Source organism: Macrotis lagotis, chromosome X (genome assembly GCF_037893015.1).
Source record: "Macrotis lagotis isolate mMagLag1 chromosome X, bilby.v1.9.chrom.fasta, whole genome shotgun sequence".
Lineage (NCBI taxonomy): Eukaryota > Metazoa > Chordata > Mammalia > Peramelemorphia > Peramelidae > Macrotis > Macrotis lagotis.
In genome coordinates this window covers 261,776,198-261,794,989 of record NC_133666.1, presented here as the reverse complement: position 1 = coordinate 261,794,989, position 18,792 = coordinate 261,776,198, and the positions used below count along the sequence as shown (strand labels likewise).

General features: G+C 36.4%; 1 protein-coding gene across 1 annotated transcript in view; it reads right to left on the bottom strand.

The window, feature by feature from the left end:
* DEPDC1B (DEP domain containing 1B) overlaps positions 1 to 18,792 on the bottom strand; it is a 114,742-nt gene that overhangs the window by 16,393 nt on the left and 79,557 nt on the right. The window contains exon 8 of the mRNA XM_074207830.1: positions 8 to 174. Within this exon, the coding sequence (XP_074063931.1) occupies positions 8 to 174 (167 nt within the window). The remainder of the gene's footprint in view (positions 1 to 7; positions 175 to 18,792) is intronic.

Here is an 18,792-nt window from a genome sequence, read left to right as displayed (position 1 = left end):
AACATACCAGAGTACGGGTGCCAAGACCATCACAGAGTGGTGGCATCTCTTTGTTTAGACAGATCTTCGCCATCATCCTAATCAACAGTTGCAACTTTCTCCGATTTTCAGGAGGCAGGAGGAGACAGCAAATCTGAAATGCTTCAATAGCAATTTTCTCTTTCTGTAACAAACCTAGTTTCAAAATATAATAATTTTTAAACATCTAAAGCCTATTTAGCTCTGCTACTTTTACATGTGTATAAGATACAGTATATTATTTAACACACCACAAAACTTTATTTTATTTAAGTTCCATGTCCCATTACTTAACTGGATTTCCCACTCTTACGTGAAGCTCAACATGGCAGACATCCTGCCATTCTATCTGTTTCCATACCCAGAATATTGGTAGTAACACTTGATACATCCTCATCCTTTACATTCTGCAACCTAAAACAACTTTTTTGGGCTGAGATCCATGAGGCAATTCATGTAGGGAATGACCTATCTGAAAACCCAAATTTTCATTAAAGCAAATGGGCAACTCATTAGTAATATGCAGCCTTCAAGAGTCTCCTGTCAGTACACCAACAGTCATTTATTAATCATCTACAATATATTTATTAATCAGGCTAAGAGCTAAGATTACAAAGGCAAGCAGCTTCCAAACAACTGTATACAAACAAGACATAATACAAGATAAAATGGAGATAATCACTACAGAGAAGGCACTAATATTAGGGGAAACCTGGAAAAACTTCTTGTAGAAGGTGGAACTTTAGCTGAGACTTGAAGGAACCCAGGGAAGATAGAGATGAGAACAGAAAGCATTCTTGGCAAGGGGAGCAGTCAGAGGAAATGTTCTAGAAATGTTTTTCTTGTTCTAAAAACAAGGAGCACGATTTTATTAGATCATAGAGTATGTGGTAGGATGTAAGCTATAAGAAGATTGGAAAGGGGGTGGAAGAAGAGGTGAATAAGGGCTTTAAATATCAAACACAGAATTTTCTATTTGAACCTAGAAATGACAGGAAGCAAATGGAGTTTTTTTTTTTATTGTTGGATTTGCACAGAACAAGGAAGAACAAACTAGGCAGAACCAAGAGAACATTGTTTATAGTAACAGTAATATTGCTTTAGGAATAATTTTGAATGAATAAGTCTTTTTAACTATTATGAATATCCAAATTAACTATAAAGGACACATGAAGGAAGATGCATACATAGAAAGAACAGATAAATAGATGACTAGAATGGTTTTACATATACATACAAAAATATGTGTATACACACACACACACAGACATATATATGTTTGTGTATAGTGGTGGCTATCTCTAGTATGGGGAGAAAGTGGAAAAAAAGAAATTTGCATGACAATTTTATTGTATATTTTTTTAAAATAGCAAGACATTCATAATAGATTGTTTCATATGTGACCATCATGTTACAGAAATGCTTTCTTTATTCCAAATATTAAAAATAAAATAAATAAATGAAAAAATGTTAAGTGACTTGTCCATGGTAGCTTGGTAAATGCGTATCAGACAGGATGCTGACCCCTCCATTCACTATTGCTCCACTGCTTCCCTGCCAATTTCCTTAATTTCTTTATAAATAATGTCTCAAATATTTCATTTCTATTGTAAAGTTTCTTTTCTAAAAATTTAATTGATAACCCAGTTCTTCCCCAAATCATATATCGTCCTCCATTAGACTACAGCTCTCTGAGAGCAAGATTTTTTTTTGCCCTTCTTTGTATCCCTAGCATTCGATACAGCACCTGAAACATGAGTGTTTAAAAAATGTTAGTTGATTGATTATACTGAACTTCTAGCACACCTGCCTCCAAACATAACCACAGCTTGTAATCTATGTTCTAACAAAATAAACTATCCATGCTGGATAGTTTTAATCCCCTGCTAGTCTTTCTACTGAAAACAAAAGGAAATTTCTAAAGAATTATGTAAATCTCCTAGAAGTCATCTTCACTTTCATACCAATAATCAACTTTCCCTTTCTTCCCTTTCTTTTATCCCTTATTATCTATAGTGATTTTGGGGTCCTCTCTTCTCCCCCCCCCCCCATCAAAGGACCTGCTCTGGCCCTACAACATATCATACATGACTCTGAGCTGGGAAAGATTCACTTCCCATCAGGTTGTTGTTCATACTTTTCTTCTGTTGCATCCTTTTGTTCCCTTTACCTTTCCCTCCCAAACTTCCCTTTGGAGAGAGGATGCAGAGCAAAAGTCCCCATTTCAGTCAAAGCAAAAATTAACTTTATATAAAGTACAAAATGGGAAATGTACAGTTAGGCAACAAATTGTCTGAAAAAAGATCCAGGATTTTAGTGAAACTCATAAGTCATTAGTATGAGGTGTCCAAAAAAAAACCACTAAATTAAGGTTATATTAAGAGTGCCCATAGGAATAGAGGTGAAAGTTCTAATCTGCTCTGCACTGGGAGAACCATATTTGGAGCATTGTGTTCAATTCTGGATGACAAACTTTAGGAGGGACATTGATAAGCTGTTGAGGAGAGAAGACAACCAAGCTGAGTTCATATCCTATAAGGGTCAGCTGAAGGAACTAAAGATACTAAGTCTGGGAAAGAGAGGCTTCAGATAAGACAAAATAGTTGCACACAATTATTTTAGAGGAGCCACTTAACCCCTTTTGCCTTGCAAAAAAAAAAAAAAACCCTAAAAAAAAGAGATTATGGGGTGGAAAAGTGAGAGAGAAGAAAGAATCAAACTCTTTAGCCAGGGGGATTTTCAGGAGCTTGGAATAATGCTATGGATCCTAGGAAGGAAAGACAAAAAAGACATCTTGTCAGAGTATGCAAATACTCAATTTCCTAGGCATCTTTTTTTTTTTTAGTTTTTTGCAAGGCAATGGGGTTAAGTGATTTGCCCAAGGTTACACAGCTAGGTAATTATTAAGTGTCTAAGGCCAGATTTGAACTCAGGTCCTACTAATTCCAGGGCCGAGCTCTATCCACATGCCACCTAGCCAGGCATCTTTAAAAACTTCAAGAAACAGATTCAGAGCTAGTGTTGGTTAGGCTAGGAGTTAAGACACCAGTCTGAGATGAGAGAAATAATTGAAACTGCATATAGATGGGGTAGGTGAGAGCATTTGGAGAATGAGACTGAAGGATTTGTTGTGAGAAAAACTTTCTACAAGGCAGAATTGCTTGTGAATCCTCCCCCTCCTCCTGTGATTAATAATAATAATAATAATAATAATAATAATAATGAGTATTACCATAACAATAAAACCTAGTGTTTATATAGCATTTTAAAAATTGCAAAGCATTTTACAAATATCACATTTGATTAGTACAAGTTTAAGAAGTTAATGTCTCCATTATACAAGAGGAGAAACTGAGGCAAACAAGTTAAATGACTTGTTCAGAATCACAAAAGCATCTGAGGTAGGATTTGAAGTCAGGTCAATATGACTCCAAATCTAACACTCCATCCACCATACTAGCTAGCTTCCTTAAAGCAATGAGCTGCAAAGAATCTGTATAAGATCAGGTTGATTCCTACACTGCATCTGAATCATGGGTGCCTGAGTTCCTTCTAGTTTCATTTTAGGGAACATAGTGCCCAGAGAGCCACAATCAATCAATCAATCATAAACATTATTAGTAACTACTGTATACTATGCACTGTGTTAAGTTCTAGGAAACAAAAAGAGGCAAAACAAAGTCTATGTCCTCAAGGAGCTTACAATCTAATAGGGGAGGCAGATCTGTTTAAAAAGATATATAAAACAAGGCAAATAAATGACAAATAGGAAATCATTAACAGAAGGAAGGCAATAGAATTAAGAGATTTTCAGTAAAAGATGTAATTTCAGTTGAAACTTAAAGAAAGTCAGAGAGATCAGTAGTTAGAGGAGAGGAGGGAATGCATTCCAGGTATGGTATAGCCAGAAAAAATGTTGGGACCAAGAGATGGAGTGACTTGTTCATGGAATAACCAGGAAGCCAGGTTCACTGGACTTCAGAGTACACAGTGAAGAAGAAGGTGGTGGAAAACTGGAAACATAGTAGGCCACTAGGTCAGGAAGGGTTTTAAATGCCAAATAGAAGAGTACTTTGTATTTGATTCTAGAGGCAATAGAAAACTACTGGGATTTATTGAGTAAGGAGGTGACAATATTAAACCTACAATTCAGGAAAATCACTTTAATGGCTAAATGGAGGATGGTTTGGGGTGGGGAGAGACTTGGGGCAAGAAGATCCACTAACAAGTTATTGAAATTTTTAAGCATGAGGTAATGAGGGTCTGTACTAGTGACAATGTCAGAAGAGAGAAGGGGAAGTAGGAGAAAAGCTAAAAGAAGAGAAATTAATAGGCCTTGGCTTTGGACATATGGGATGAAAGATAGAGAGGAGTCCAGGATGACTTCCAAATTGTAAGCCTGAGCACTGCCCTTCATAGTAATGGGGAAGGTAAGATGGGATCAGGGTGTAAGGGGAAGGATGAGTCCTGGATTCATTAGATTGGATGTTTAATTTGAGATGTCTGAAAAGTAGTTTGGAGATATGAGCAAAAAAATTAGGGAAGGATATGTAGATCTGAGATTCATTAGCATAGATGGTAATGAAATCCATGGAAGGTGACATGATCACCAAATGAGCTATTAATATAGGAGAAGAGAAATGAGCCCTAAGGGACATCTATGGTGGCTGAGCATGATCTGTAGGAGAATTCAGAAAAAGAGACACCTTGAGGAAGGAGAGATCAGACAGGAGGGGAAAGAGTAGAAAGGTATCCCAAGTCAGAATGGGATCACTTTTAGACCTGGTAAGGAATAAGGCTATTTTTCATGTGAGACAGAGGTAAAGGATGAGACTGTGGCAAAAGGTACCTGAGTAATAAAAGACGAAGAAGAGAGAAAAGAGAGTTCACAGCAAATGACTTCAAATTTCTCTAAAATATGAGGCCAAGGTTCTCAGCTGGGAAAGTGGGGGAGGTGGAGGAGGCAGTAAAGACTGGAGGAGGGATGAAAAGGTTTGGAAGAGTTGAGTGGAAAATGGGATAAGAGAGAGATATAGTAGGATTGCCTGGCAGAGGTCAGGATTTGTTTGAGGTTGTAGAACATAAATTTGTAGTAGAACCAGGCAGAACAGTTGCAAGACTCTCTCTTCTTCTTTAGTAGTGTGTATGGAAGAGATGACAAATGGTAAGAATGACTGAGATTGAGGCTTGGCTGTGTGAAATCAGTGATATAAAGGGGCTCAAGAGAGGAGGATAAGGTAGAATTGTGGTTCACCAAGGGTTTAAATTGAAAAAAGGAAAGTGACTAGTATAAGGGAGATGACTCAATTAAACAATTACTGATGCTAGGGGAGTGGATAAGGAACCAAGTAGGAGAGTACTAGAGAAGGAAAAAGGTTCACTAAACTAGTTTGTCAGAAATGTGGGAGGAGTATCTTCTAGAAATGAGCCTACTACTTTAATCTTTTCTTTTAATGTGAAAAATGTAAAAAATTTGGTGAAAGAGGTTCAAAATATCCAAGATCCTTTCAACTCTACTTGAAATTAATAAGCTCCCTTGACTAAACTAGATTTAGCTTGCAGTTGATATTTATTTCATGCTAATTGACCTGGTGACAGTTATGTATTTTCAATTAAAAGGAAAAAAGCTGTCTACGATATATGGCTATGGCAGTTGTGATGATGATAAAAAGTAGACCAAATAAAAGAGAGCCAGGACAGCTGTCCAGCTGCTCAAGCTGATCTTCATAGGTCCCAAGATGTCCCACAATTTGGCCCTTGGTTTTAAAAGTTTAGCAACAAAGTATTATCAGTTCTCCCAAGATTGATCAGATTATTTATTCATGCTGGAAAAAGTCACAAGAGATTCATTCATATCGTAGAGTGCCAACTTATAACTGAGAAATAGGACTACCTTGTATCAGATGGTCAACACTTTCTCTTCCTCCAGGAGGAAAACCAACGTGAGAAATGCTAACAGTAGCAGAAGGTGACTGGGCAAGTAATCAAAGCAAATGAATTTGAAAGGGTCAGTCATAAATGACTCAGTCTTCTCACTACACATACCCACATATCCAGCTTAGTGTTTTGTCCAAGATGACATACAACGTAAATAGTCTCATAATTCCATGTCTAATATTTAAAGCTCAGCTCTCTTTCAGTTCCACTATTTTGTTTCCCAGAGATCTATTCCCCATTGGACATCTCTGGATGTCATAAATTCATCTCAAAACTGAAAAAATACCAAATGGATCTAATTTCTTCCCTCCTTTCACCCCACCTATCCCTCCTTCAAACTTCTCTATCTCAGATGAGGGCATTTCCCCCTTGCTACTCAGAACCATAAAATTGGAGCCATGCATCTCCTAAGCCTGGAATGCATTATCTTCTCAGATCTGCCTCTTAAGATTTCTTTTTCTTTTTCAAAATTTAGACCAGAGGCTACCTCCTCAGTCAGGTCTTCCTTGATCTCTCATATTTAATAGTGCTATTTCACATGGAGTTTTTCTTTCTTTCTATTTATCTAGTCAGCTAGCTATGTGTGTATGGATTTAAATGGAATTGAAATACAAGGATCTAACAATCACCACTGAATATTCCTACCATCTAGTCAAAAACAAGCTACCAATTTTTCATTATTAGCTCTTTTTGAGACCATGCAGCCATCCCCACCTTTTTCTTAGGACATTACTTCATGTTGGACAGATAGCAAATAATTAGATCATAGCTCATCTTAATATCACTTACATTTTAAACTCCATGCCCAAAAATTTGCCCATGAACAATGGGATATCAACAATATATTGACAAGGGCAGCTAAATGACTCAGTGGAGAGAGCACTGACCCTGGAGTCAAGAGGATCTGGGTTCAAATCCAGCCTCAGACACTTGACACTAGTATTGTGACTTTGGGCAAGTCACTTAACCTTGACTGCCTCAGATTCAGGACCATCTCCAGTCAATCTGATTCATATCTGGTCACTGAATCCAGTCATATCTGGTCACTGAATCCAGATGGCTCTGGAGGAGAAAGTGAGGCCAGTGACTTTGTACAACAACCCCTTCCTGATATCATGATCTTTTTTTTTTGACAATGAAGGACAACAACAACAATATTGATAAATCATCTCCTAGGCTTATGCAGCTGGCTCACCTTATCTCTTCTATATTGGTTTTTACTTAGCTTCAAAGTTTAGTTGTTTTTTCGGTTGGTTTGTCATAGTCTAGGGGTTCCCCCAAATTGCAGAAATAGCAAAAAGTTGGTTGTTTTTCATTTCCAAAGAAGACCAGTGAAATCAGGATGATGTCTTGATGTGTGAGTGAACTGGATTTAACTGAGGCAGAGTTGTACAAAATTATCACTGCCTTCCAGAGTCACCAAAGTCCACGGTCAGAACAAAAGTCAAAATAACTAAGCAATGAGCTGGGATGTTGGGATGATCTTAAGTGTCTTCAGTGTCTCATCAAGATTTGAATGCCATATGGTCCTGCTTCAGCTGCCTTCAGAGTCATTGAAACATTGTTCAGGTAGTCCAATGGATAGACCACCAGCCCTGAAGTCAGGAGGGCCTGAGTTCAAAGCCAACCTCAGACAAAATTATGTAGTTATGTGAACTGGGCAAGTCACTTAACCCCAATACCTTGTAAAAGAAAAAAGAAACAAATTGTTCTCATCACCATCATGTAGATACTAGATTGGGTAGAAGGAAGGGAGAGAATTTAGAACTCAAGGTTTTGGAAGTGAATGTTGAAGGTTGTTTTTGCATGGTAGGGGAGAGGGGAATTGTTCTCATCTACTCATTCCACCAAGGGAAGTCTTCACAAGCTTTCCCTAACTCACCAATGGGCTTGAGGTCTGTCAAGAATCGACAGATATAAAAAAAATGGCATAATGGAAAGAGCCCCCACACTTGTAGTTAGGAGAGATTTGGGTTCAAATACTTCTTCTGACACTTTTGTGTATCACCAGTGGCAAGTCAAAACACTTCTCTAATCCTCAATTTCTTTATCAGTGAAATGGGAAAAACAATATTTAACACAATCTATCCCACTGAGGGATTGTGAAGATAAAAGATGAAGCCTTGAAGGCACTTAACAATGATAGCAGCATTATATAAATTTAAGGTACATAATGACCACAGTATTTTATCTGTTAAAGTCTACTTGCAAGACAAATGAGAAGCTGAAAATAAAACCTTGAAACAGCAAAGCCCATACACTAAAATCATATTCCAAAAGAGACTTGAACAACAATAAAAGCTGTATAGAACAATGAGCCAGGAGCATTTTCTGAAATGAGACCAGCCTTTGGTTGTGTAACCATTACATAAAAATGGGTATGAAGTCTGGACATGAGCAAAAGAACAATAGGAAACTACTCAAAAATAAGGAAGAGAAAGCTACAAAGGCTCTAAAACTATACGATTTCAGCATCAGTATTTCCTCTGACGAAGAAAATTGGATGCCACTGACTAAGGAGAGAAGGTGGGTACAAAGGCAATGACTCATTCTGTCTGCCCTCTAGGGCCTGTCTATCCCGTCATTACACAGACCCAAGTCTTGTACCTTGCCTTCCCCAATGCAGGGAATAAATTTGTTGCCTTGAGTTATAGTGGTAAAAGAAGAGGAAAGACCAATAGCCACCTTTACAGAAATCCATGGTTTGCAGCAAATGAATGTAATTATGTATCAAGGAAGGGAGGAATGGGGGGTGTGGGGCTGGGGGGAGCCAGGAGATTGGAGCATCCAAATTGCTCTGACTCTGTCAGAAACTGGGCAAGAGAAATGCTATCACTGAAGTGGAGAAGAGCCAAAAGGGGCTTTGATGGAGAGCTTGGTGTTTTTTCTTTAAGTATGAGAAAAGAATAAAGAGATATTCCAACAGCAGGCTTGCCTAGGATGTGAGAGTTCTCCCAAATGGTGAACAGGATAATCTGGAATTAAAATGATTTACATGAGAACACATAAGAGTGAACAAAACAGAATTTTGTACTCCAAGATTCAGAGTAAGGACGAATGCAGCAAAGAGAACATATTTCCAGAACTGCAATGAAAATTAGGTATTTTAAAATATATAAGCAAGGAACAGTAATTTTCTTACTTATGGGGGAAAGGGGAGATGTGGTAGGTTGGGAGTCTTGAATGAAAGGAAGGGAAGGAATGAACACTTTTAGTTTCTCTAATTCTTCTTTTTAAAATAATAATAGTGTTAAGAGAGCAGGTTTCATAGCTGGACCTCTAAAGGGAATCTGAGAACTCTTAACAACACATAAGCATGTGGAACTGAGGAATAAATCCTTTTATGAAGGCATTTTTGCAAGATAAATCCTGGGTAGCATCAGCATTTCCTGGATGACTAATTCATAACTCTTCCCCTACATAATGCTTTTATCTTCTTTAAAGCATTTTTCACACATATTGACTCATTGTAGACCAAGAATCACCCTGTGATATAGGTAGATATAAAAAAATTTCCAATTATTAAATGCATTAGGAAAATCCTTTTCTGGTCAAAATTGGAAACCAAGTGTCTGTCTCCTGCCTACTGCAGTACATAAATTAAGTGGGTTATTATTGTGCCAAAAGAAATGATAAAATAGACAACTGCAAGGGAAAAATGGGAAGAACCCTTATGAACTCCTGAAAAATGATCTGAACAAAACTAGGAGATAATTTATGTAACATTATAGAAAAAAAAACTTTGAAAGATTTCAGAACTGTGCTCATCATAATAAGTCACAAATAGAGAAGAATGAAGATAAAACATACCACTTGCCTCCTGAAAGGGAGGTGATAATCTTAAAACATTTAAAAAGACATATTTTTGGACAGTGCTAATGTAGAAATATATCAGGATATGCAGATTTGTATTGAATGATGTGTTTTTGTTTTGTTTTAAATTTGTTTAATGGGGAAGTGAGGAGTAAGCGAGAATAACATTAATAAAAAAAACTTTATTGCAAAAAACTTCTTCCCTTTCCTTCTGAGTTTTCTTTCCCCTCTCTATTCTTTTCCAGTGGTGGTTTAGTGGGCACTTGTTAAAACCTGACGAGGGTTAGAATTACATATGTGCAATAAATTTGTCAGATTACAGATCTAAAAATATCTCTGATTATTTCAAAATATAAAATCCAAAAAACTTGGCTTACAAATAAAGCTGGCATACTCAACTGTTAAACAGCAATTTATTCAGACAAATTACAAATAGAAATTAAGTTTTTGCTTCACTTTTGTTATAAGAAAGAGCTATATGGAGGGGCAGCTAGGTGGCGCAGTGGATAAAGCACCAGCCCTGGAGTCAAGAGTACCTGGGTTCAAATCCGGTCTCAGACACTTAATAATTACCTAGCTGTGTGGCCTTGGGCAAGCCACTTAACCCCATTTGCCTTGCAAAAACCTAAATAAAAGAGCTATATGTTGAATTCTAGGATCTTAGATATAGAGCCAGAAGAAAACCTAAAGGTCATAGAAACCAATTCTCTCATTTTGGTCCTGGGGAAACTAAGACTCAGTAAGGTCAAGTGACTTGCCCAAGGTACAATACCAACTAAGCATTTCCTAGAGGGGGTTCAAATCAAAATCTTCCTTATTCAGGCCCTATTCACTGTATTGTACAGACTCAAATTCTGCCATTTTGTGAAATGCAAAAATTTAAAATCAAAGAAAATATTAACATTATAAAATAAAAGAATGATTTGGTGAATAGAATGTTTACCATAATGATAAAATAGAAATTTTTTTTTAGGTTTTTTTTTTACAAGGCAAATGGGGTTAAGTGGTTTGCCCAAGGCCACACAGCTAGGTAATTATTAAGTGTCTCAGGCTGGATTTGAACTCAGGGACTCCTGATTCCAGGGCCGGTGCTCTATCTACTGTGCCACCTAGTCACCCCCACTGCGCCACCTAGCAGCCCCAAAAATAAAACTTTAAAAAAGCATTCATTTTCAGAAAGAAAAAAAAATCAGTCATTCAACATAACTTTTGCAATATGAAACTTTGTCCAATAAGTCAGGTTCAGGTTCTGAGCTCTTCATTAACAACTCCTTCCAAAGCTTTATTTTTATTTTCATATATTTCTGGAAACAGTTTAATGGATTAACCTACTGGTTGACCCTTCATACATTATTCACTTTTTTATATCAATTTATTTCCAAACTATAGACTGAGTTCTTGGACCTAATGCTGAAGATGGAGGAAGGTAAGCAAGAACAGGGTTAAGCTACAGCAGGGTGGGGCATGCTTGTCAATTCTTATCAGAAACATCTTAAAGGAACTTTTCAACAGAAAGTTGGAAATGTAGCCTTTGTTTCATCATCCACCCACCCAAATTCTACATCAATGACACCATCACATCAGTCTAATTTGTGTTCCTGAATCTTGGCTAAGGATGAAAGGAGCAAAGAGAACATATTTCCATAACTGCAATGAAAACTGTGAAGCGGTTGGCAACAGAACCCCCATTTGAGAATCTAAGCAGATTCTAAATAAAATGAGATTTTATCTGCTTCATATGGTAAAGATTGCCTGACAAAAGCAGAATGAATCAATAAATGGTGAAGAAATCAATTTTAAAAACATCAGGGTTTAGTTTTAGAACTGTATGGAGGGAAGGGAGGAGATAAGAATAAGCAATTTTGTCTCTTTTTATTCTCACAACTTAATGAGGTGGGCACAATTATTACTCCAATTTTATGGTTGAGAAAAACTGAGGCAAAAAGATACAGTGACTTGTCCAGAGTCACATGGTTAATAAGTATCTGAGGCTAGATTTGAACTTGGGTCTTCCTTACTCCAGGTCTATGCACCACTAGCTTTTAACTAAAGTAGTAGTATCCTGCAAGTGTGTGACTGTTGCTATTTCTTAAAGGACTCCTTTGTTTATTAGCCTTTCCTGAAAGGACATTACAACTTCAAGTTATTTTACTACAATTTCAATGTCACCATTCCATGGTATTGCCTTCTTGACTTAATTCTTCAGCAGAGTCAATCAATATTTATTTTTTTCTTTTTTTTAGGTTTTTGCAAGGCAAATGGGGTTAAGTGGCTTGCCCAAGGCCACACAGCTAGGTAATTATTAAGTGTCTGAGACCGGATTTGAACCCAGGTACTCCTGGGCTGGTGCTTTATCTACTACACCACCTAGCTGCCTCCTCAATCAATATTTATTAAGCATCTTCGCTGCAGTGGTAGAGCACTGGCCTTGTAGTCAGGAGGAAAGGGAGTTTGAATTCAACCTCAGACACTTGACACTAGCTGTGTGACCTTGGGCAAATCACTTGACCCTGATTGTCTCACATGTAGGGCCACCTCCAGTCATCCTGATTCATATCTGGACACTGGACACTGGACACTGGACACTGGACACTGGACACTGGACACTGGACCCAGATGGCTCTGGAGGAGAAAGTAAGGCTGGTGACTTAGCACAGCATCCCCTCACTCAAATCCAATTCACATGCTTGTCATGGCTTCATCTCCCTGATGTTATGGTCTTCTTCAAGAACAAAGGACATGTGTGACCTTGGGCAAGTCACTTAACCCCAATGCCTTGAAAAAACAAAACAAACAAAAAAAAGAACCTTGGACAAACACCATCATCATCATGAAGATACAAGGAAAGATAACACAGGGATCCAAGATACAAGTAGCTTTTAGATGAACTAGATCTTCCAAAAGAAAAAGGAGATGGGCTTGGAGGCAAAAGGCTTGGATCTGAGTAAAAGCTGAATTACTAGATATGATCTTGGACAAATGATTTACTAGTTTGAGCCTCAGCCTACTAATCTGTAAAATAGTGCTACCTCTGCCCTATCTATCTCACAGGACAGTGAGGATTAAATGTGAAATGATGAAAGATGCTCTGGATTTGACCCTAGAAGTTCTGTCATTTTCTAGGTATAGGGACTTTGGGAAAAACCACTTAACTTTTCTAGGTTTGAGTTCCTCTGTTATGAAAGGGAATCAAAATATTAAATGATAAATGAAAATATTAAGTGAATAAAATGAGATAACATCAATAACATGCAAGGAAAAGCTTAAAACTCCATATAAATGTCAGATTTTTATTTTGTTTTAATTTTATTATAGCTATAAAATGTTTTCTAACTATGAAGGATCATATAAATGAAAACATGTTTATAATTGAGGGTGGAGCAGAATGCTAGCCCTGAAGTCAAGAAGATCTGAATTCAAATCCTTCCTCTGACTTTTACCAGCTGTGGGGATCTGGACTCTGGACCCTAACTCTTTCAGTTCTCCAAGTCACTCTCTGAGACCATGAAGTTACCTTTTAATCACATATCTGCAAAGGTAAAAGATATTCTCCTACAAGGGAGTTACCCTACACAAAGAAGATCTAAGGTCCAGACCAGGAAGGAAAATTATAAGAGTACTACTCCTTCTCTTTTGTAAATGGCAATAAACCTGAAAGTATTTTAGACTTAACTGAATTTCATGATTTTCATAGACATATATATTTTTGTTTATTTATTTTTATATATTTGTACTTTATGTGTGTGTATATATATAGGCATACTTATATATATTTATAATTTCATTTATATATTTGTGTATTTATGCATACACATGTGAGATACATGTATGTTATATGTACATATATAAATACATACATGTATGTGTGCATTGTCTGTAATTGAATGAATCACACTGACTCCAACTTGTGACTCAATTCTACAGCTAACTCAATTCCCCTTCTATTCAATTATGGATCAAATCCAATGTCTTTCTTATAAGAAAATTTTATTCAATTATGGGAATGATGAGAAAATCATATTGTACTGTTTGAACCTAGCCCTATATGTCTGGGATACTGGGTCACCTCAAACCTGCTTCTTAGAGACCTTAATTAAAAGTCCTAGGCTATGCTCACCAGAAATCTGTTCAAATCCAAATAGTTTCTTCTCAATTAATTACACATCTTATGCAATCCATGTGTCATAGAAGAATGATCCCATACTGACTAGTTAGTTATTATGTCTCTGTTCCTTTGGCTGAATTTAGACATCTGGGGGAAGCAGAAAACCTCTTTTTCTGATTTCAGGGAATAGCATGTTTGTTTTCCCATTCATAACTAGGAAAGTCTCTTATCTTTCCTTCAATTAGAAATCAAATTACTGAATTTTGTATCCTGTTTTTTTCTTTTAATTAACTAGTCTTATTGATTGTTTTTAATGTATAAAAATCTACCTCCCTCTTATTTGGGATTCACACCTAAGCTGAGAAAGTGATCCCAATTGGTTAGATAATGGGGATACATTGTTTAAGAGATTGAAATGTTTGGAAACACAAGGTTTTGTTTCCTCAGTCATTCATCTTTCACCTGCATCAGTATGTAAATGTATAGGGATATATGTATAGAACTATATAACTGTGTGCAAAATTGTAATAATTTGTTACTGTTGCTAGTTTTACAATTTAAAAAATTCTTTTTGTATACTTTCAGGACTTTTTTAAAAAGCTACTAAGAAGAGGTTCTTAATCCTTTTTATATGTCATGACACCATTGGGCAATCTTGAGAAGCCTGCAGACCCCCTTCTTAAAATAATCTTTATCTTTATCTTTATCTCAGAATAATCTATCTTTAAATACATAAAGGAAAATATAGGATTAAAAAGGAAAGTTATCAATAGATTTTAACATATCTTAAAAACAAATACATAAACCTAAAAACTACCTTCTCTAAAGCCCAAAGTAGACATCTTTCTTAAATGCTTTACTTCTGATACTAAAAAAATAAATTTTGTTGTCTTATTTTTTTTCTAGAAGCAAAATAAGTTCAATATCCAGAATTTATATCTTTATAAATATAGAAGACTCTCTAGTCTGAAAGAGAAATTGATGCCCCCCAAAAGTCAAAGAATTAGTGTATTATGAAACTTTCTGGACCTGAAAAGGACCCTAAGAGATGGGAGTTCCCCTAAGGTCTTAATGAGTGGCAAAACAAGATTATCTGACTTAGAGCAGAGAGAAACTCATGGCTCTGTCCTCAAAAGTAACTGAATTCAAACTATGGCTGTTCTACTGATTAATTTGGGTGAATTTGTACAATTCATTTAACCATGAGGTCAGAGTTTCCTTATCTATCAAATAAGGGGATAAGAGAAGATCTAAGACGCTTTCAGTTCTAAATCCTATGATCCTATATTCTTTCCACCAATGAAATAAGAGTAATTTAGTCTTACTCAAAGGAAAAAGAAAACAAAAGGAACCAAATAAACTACATAATCCACCAGGGCAAACTTAGTCCAATGGGAGAAGAATTTTGCAGTTAGTTGGATTAAGAAAGACAACATTATGATTTAGTACTCCAATAAACTCAGTGAATGAAAAACAGTGAATGAAAACAAAAGAAATAGAAGTGTGTAACTTTATTTCCAAAGCTTATGCGTCTTGTTAGACATACTGACCCCAAAAGGGAAAGTGATTTTATATTATGATTTTATGTTCAATCTGTATTAATCCTCCAGAATATCATCAGATTTTATATTTAAAATTCTTATGAGCCAGATCAACAAGTAAAAAAAATTTAAAAAGATTAACAAGTAAATCTGGGAGCCAATTATCAATCATCAGGGTATCAATTATTATCTTATTAATAACAGCAATAATTAAAAGAATTTAAGAGTTCCATTCAACTCCAAATAAACTGAGGCTGGAAATGAATGCCATATATCTTATTTAGTTGTGCTGGTACAAGACCAGCATCAAAGAAGGGACAGTATGTTTACTTGCTGGAGAGAGGTCAGTGAAAAGGTAGGACTCAATACTTATTTTGCCTTTGCTTTCTCTTCCTGGGAAGAAGTGGAACAAAAATGATTACAATGAATAGAAACCAAAGTTAATATAATCTAATTACCCTCCTTGAATAGAAACTATATATGAATTACATCCTGGAGTCTGAAGGAAGTGGTAGATGTGAGCAAGGAGCCAAAGAGGGTGATCTTAGAAAGATGTTGGAAAACCATCTGACCAACCAAGAGGGATAAATATTGCCAAGCTTTTCCAAAAACATGAAGAGGATGAGGATCTGCATACTATAGAATGATGAGTTTGAATTTTATTCCTAACCAAGATTTAGAATACATTATTATGGAAGGATAGCAGTGCTTACTAAAAAGCTCAGCAAAAACAAAGTAATTACATTTTTCTTTTTTTTTTAACGTAATAGTAACTAGACTGGTAGATGAGGTAATTGCTAGAGGGATGGATATACTGAGATTTTAGGAAAGCATTTGACAAAACTTTCTCATACTATGCTCTAAGATAAGATGAAGAAATTTAATCTACAACTGTGAAAGACTTGGCCACCCTGATCACTTCAAAGACAATTTCAAAAGTCCTATGATGAAAAAATGCTATCCCCTTCCAGACAGATGAACTCTTGAGTACAAACAGAAACAGCATAATTTTTCATTGTCTTTATTTTTCTAGCTTTTTAAAAAATATACAGCTAATATATAAATATGTTTTGCATGATTTCACATATATAATTAATATCACATTGTTTGTCTTCTCAGTGAATGAGGAAGGAATGGGAGGAATAGAGAGAATTTGGAACTCAGAATTTCACAAGAAAAGAATACTGAGGAGTGGCTAGGTGGCACAGTGGATAAAGCACGGGCCCAGGAGTCAGGAGTACCTGGGTTCAATCTGGTCTCTAGCTGTTTGGCCTTGGGCAAGCCACTTAACCCCATTTGGCTTGCAAAAACCTAAAAAAAAAAAAATACTGAAAATAAATAAATAATAAAAATGTTAAGAGATCCAAAAAGAATGTGATCAAAAACTGGTGGATTCAGATTGAAGAAAACTGAAAAGGTGATAATTAGGCTCCAGGTTAATATGGAAGGAGCTCAAAGCATCACACATTAAATCAGAGGATCAGAATTAGAGGAAGAAGGGATCTTAGAGACCATCCAGTCCACAGTTCTTAACCTGGGATCTGGGAAATTATCCCCATTAGACCATTCCCTCATCATAAAAAGTGGGTGGCCCCAACAGGGTCATTGCAGTAACCTGGGGAGGGGGCCTTAGCTTTATGAAGCACAAGGCATTGAAGATCTTTAAGAAAAAAAAGTGCCTTTACCTAAGCTACATTGAACCTACACTGTTCTATTGTACCTATCACTGGAATAGTAAGATAGGGACAGATGAATGAGGGGAAAATAAAGTCATAAGTTTCAGGCTGGCATCCCACCTACATAAAAATATATATACATATACACACAGTCACACACACGTGTGTATATGTAATTTAGTAGTCACTCTATCCTTCAACATATATCCTACTCTTCCTTATATGTCTTTCTATAATTATGTCTTCATCTTCTCAAATTATATCTAATTATGGACCGATGGCTTAACATTTTGGGGTGAGTCTAAAGAATGAGAGGGACTGCATCCTGGCTTACTCCACATTACATAAATCACATGAATTCAGTTCTCATGAAGATCATGGGATCACAGATCTACAGTTCTGAGGACCAGAGTGGTTTATTCAAGATTCCCCAAATAATAGAGAACAGAGCCAAATTCTAAACCTGGTCACTGTTCTTTACAAATATTTCATTTGATTAAATTACTTCTTTGACCCTCATTTATTTTAAGAACCACAGATGAAGCTCCAAAGGGCTCTATATGGTGGTAGGGTAACAAGTTGCTAACCTCTGAGCTAGAAAACATCCCTCCTCCTCCTCCTCCAATGAGCTTCTTTATGAAAGGGCCTCTCTCCCTTCTGGGTCTACCATCACTTTATACCTTTCTTAGAACACCTGTCCCATCATAGTGTCTCTCTATTTTGTCTTATTTCCTACTAAACTCAAAGTTCACTGAGGATAGGAAACCCCTTCTCATTAATTTTTGTATCATCCATGCCTCCCCTCTCAGGACACTTGGGAAAGTAGCAGACCATAATCATAGCATGCCCCTCTTGAGGAAAATGAAAGGATTAGAACAGCAAATGGCTAATTATGGGAATTGAGTGAACCACCCTGACTCAGTTCTGGAGCTAGCTTAATTCCTTTTCAATTATGGGTCTAAGTCCAATAAGAAAAGTTTATTCAATTGTGGGAATTGGGAGAAAACCTTATTGCATTGTTTGAACTGAGCCCTGAGTGCTGACTATTGTACAGAAACCCTTAACTAATGACCTAGGTTATGGTGACCAGAAAGCTGGTCAGATCCAAAGACTGATGCAAGGAATTTTCTCCCAATTATGTATCTCAAGCAACTCGTGTATCTTATCTGAAAATTGGCTCCATACTAACCAATTGGTTATTGTTTTCCTATGGGTTATGATTGTTTACAGACATTCAGGGAAAATGGGAATCCTCTTTTTCTGATTTTAGGGTGCTGCACCCGGTGGCTCTTAGGTCCTAATCTTTCATCCAATTAGAAATTACTTAATATTGCCTTTTTTCTTTTAATTAATTATTCCTATTTGATTAATTATCTTTGATTATAAAAGTTGGTCTCCCCTTATATGCAAGATCCAGATATAACTAAGCTGATGGGGCCTGGTCCCAGTTTGTTGGGCAATTAGCATGCATTTCAAAAATCTATATGATTGGAAGATAAAACCGTTTTTTTTTCTTAAATCATTTCAACTCTCACTCACTTCCTCCAAAACTAAAATATAAAAAGCACTGAAAATGCTTATTTTATTTATGGATTGTTTAAAATCAAATGTGAGAAACAATAGAACCATTTCCAATTTGTAGCTAACAGTGATGTTCCCATGCTACTCTACTATCTTCACAGATCAGACAGGTCAAGTTCTC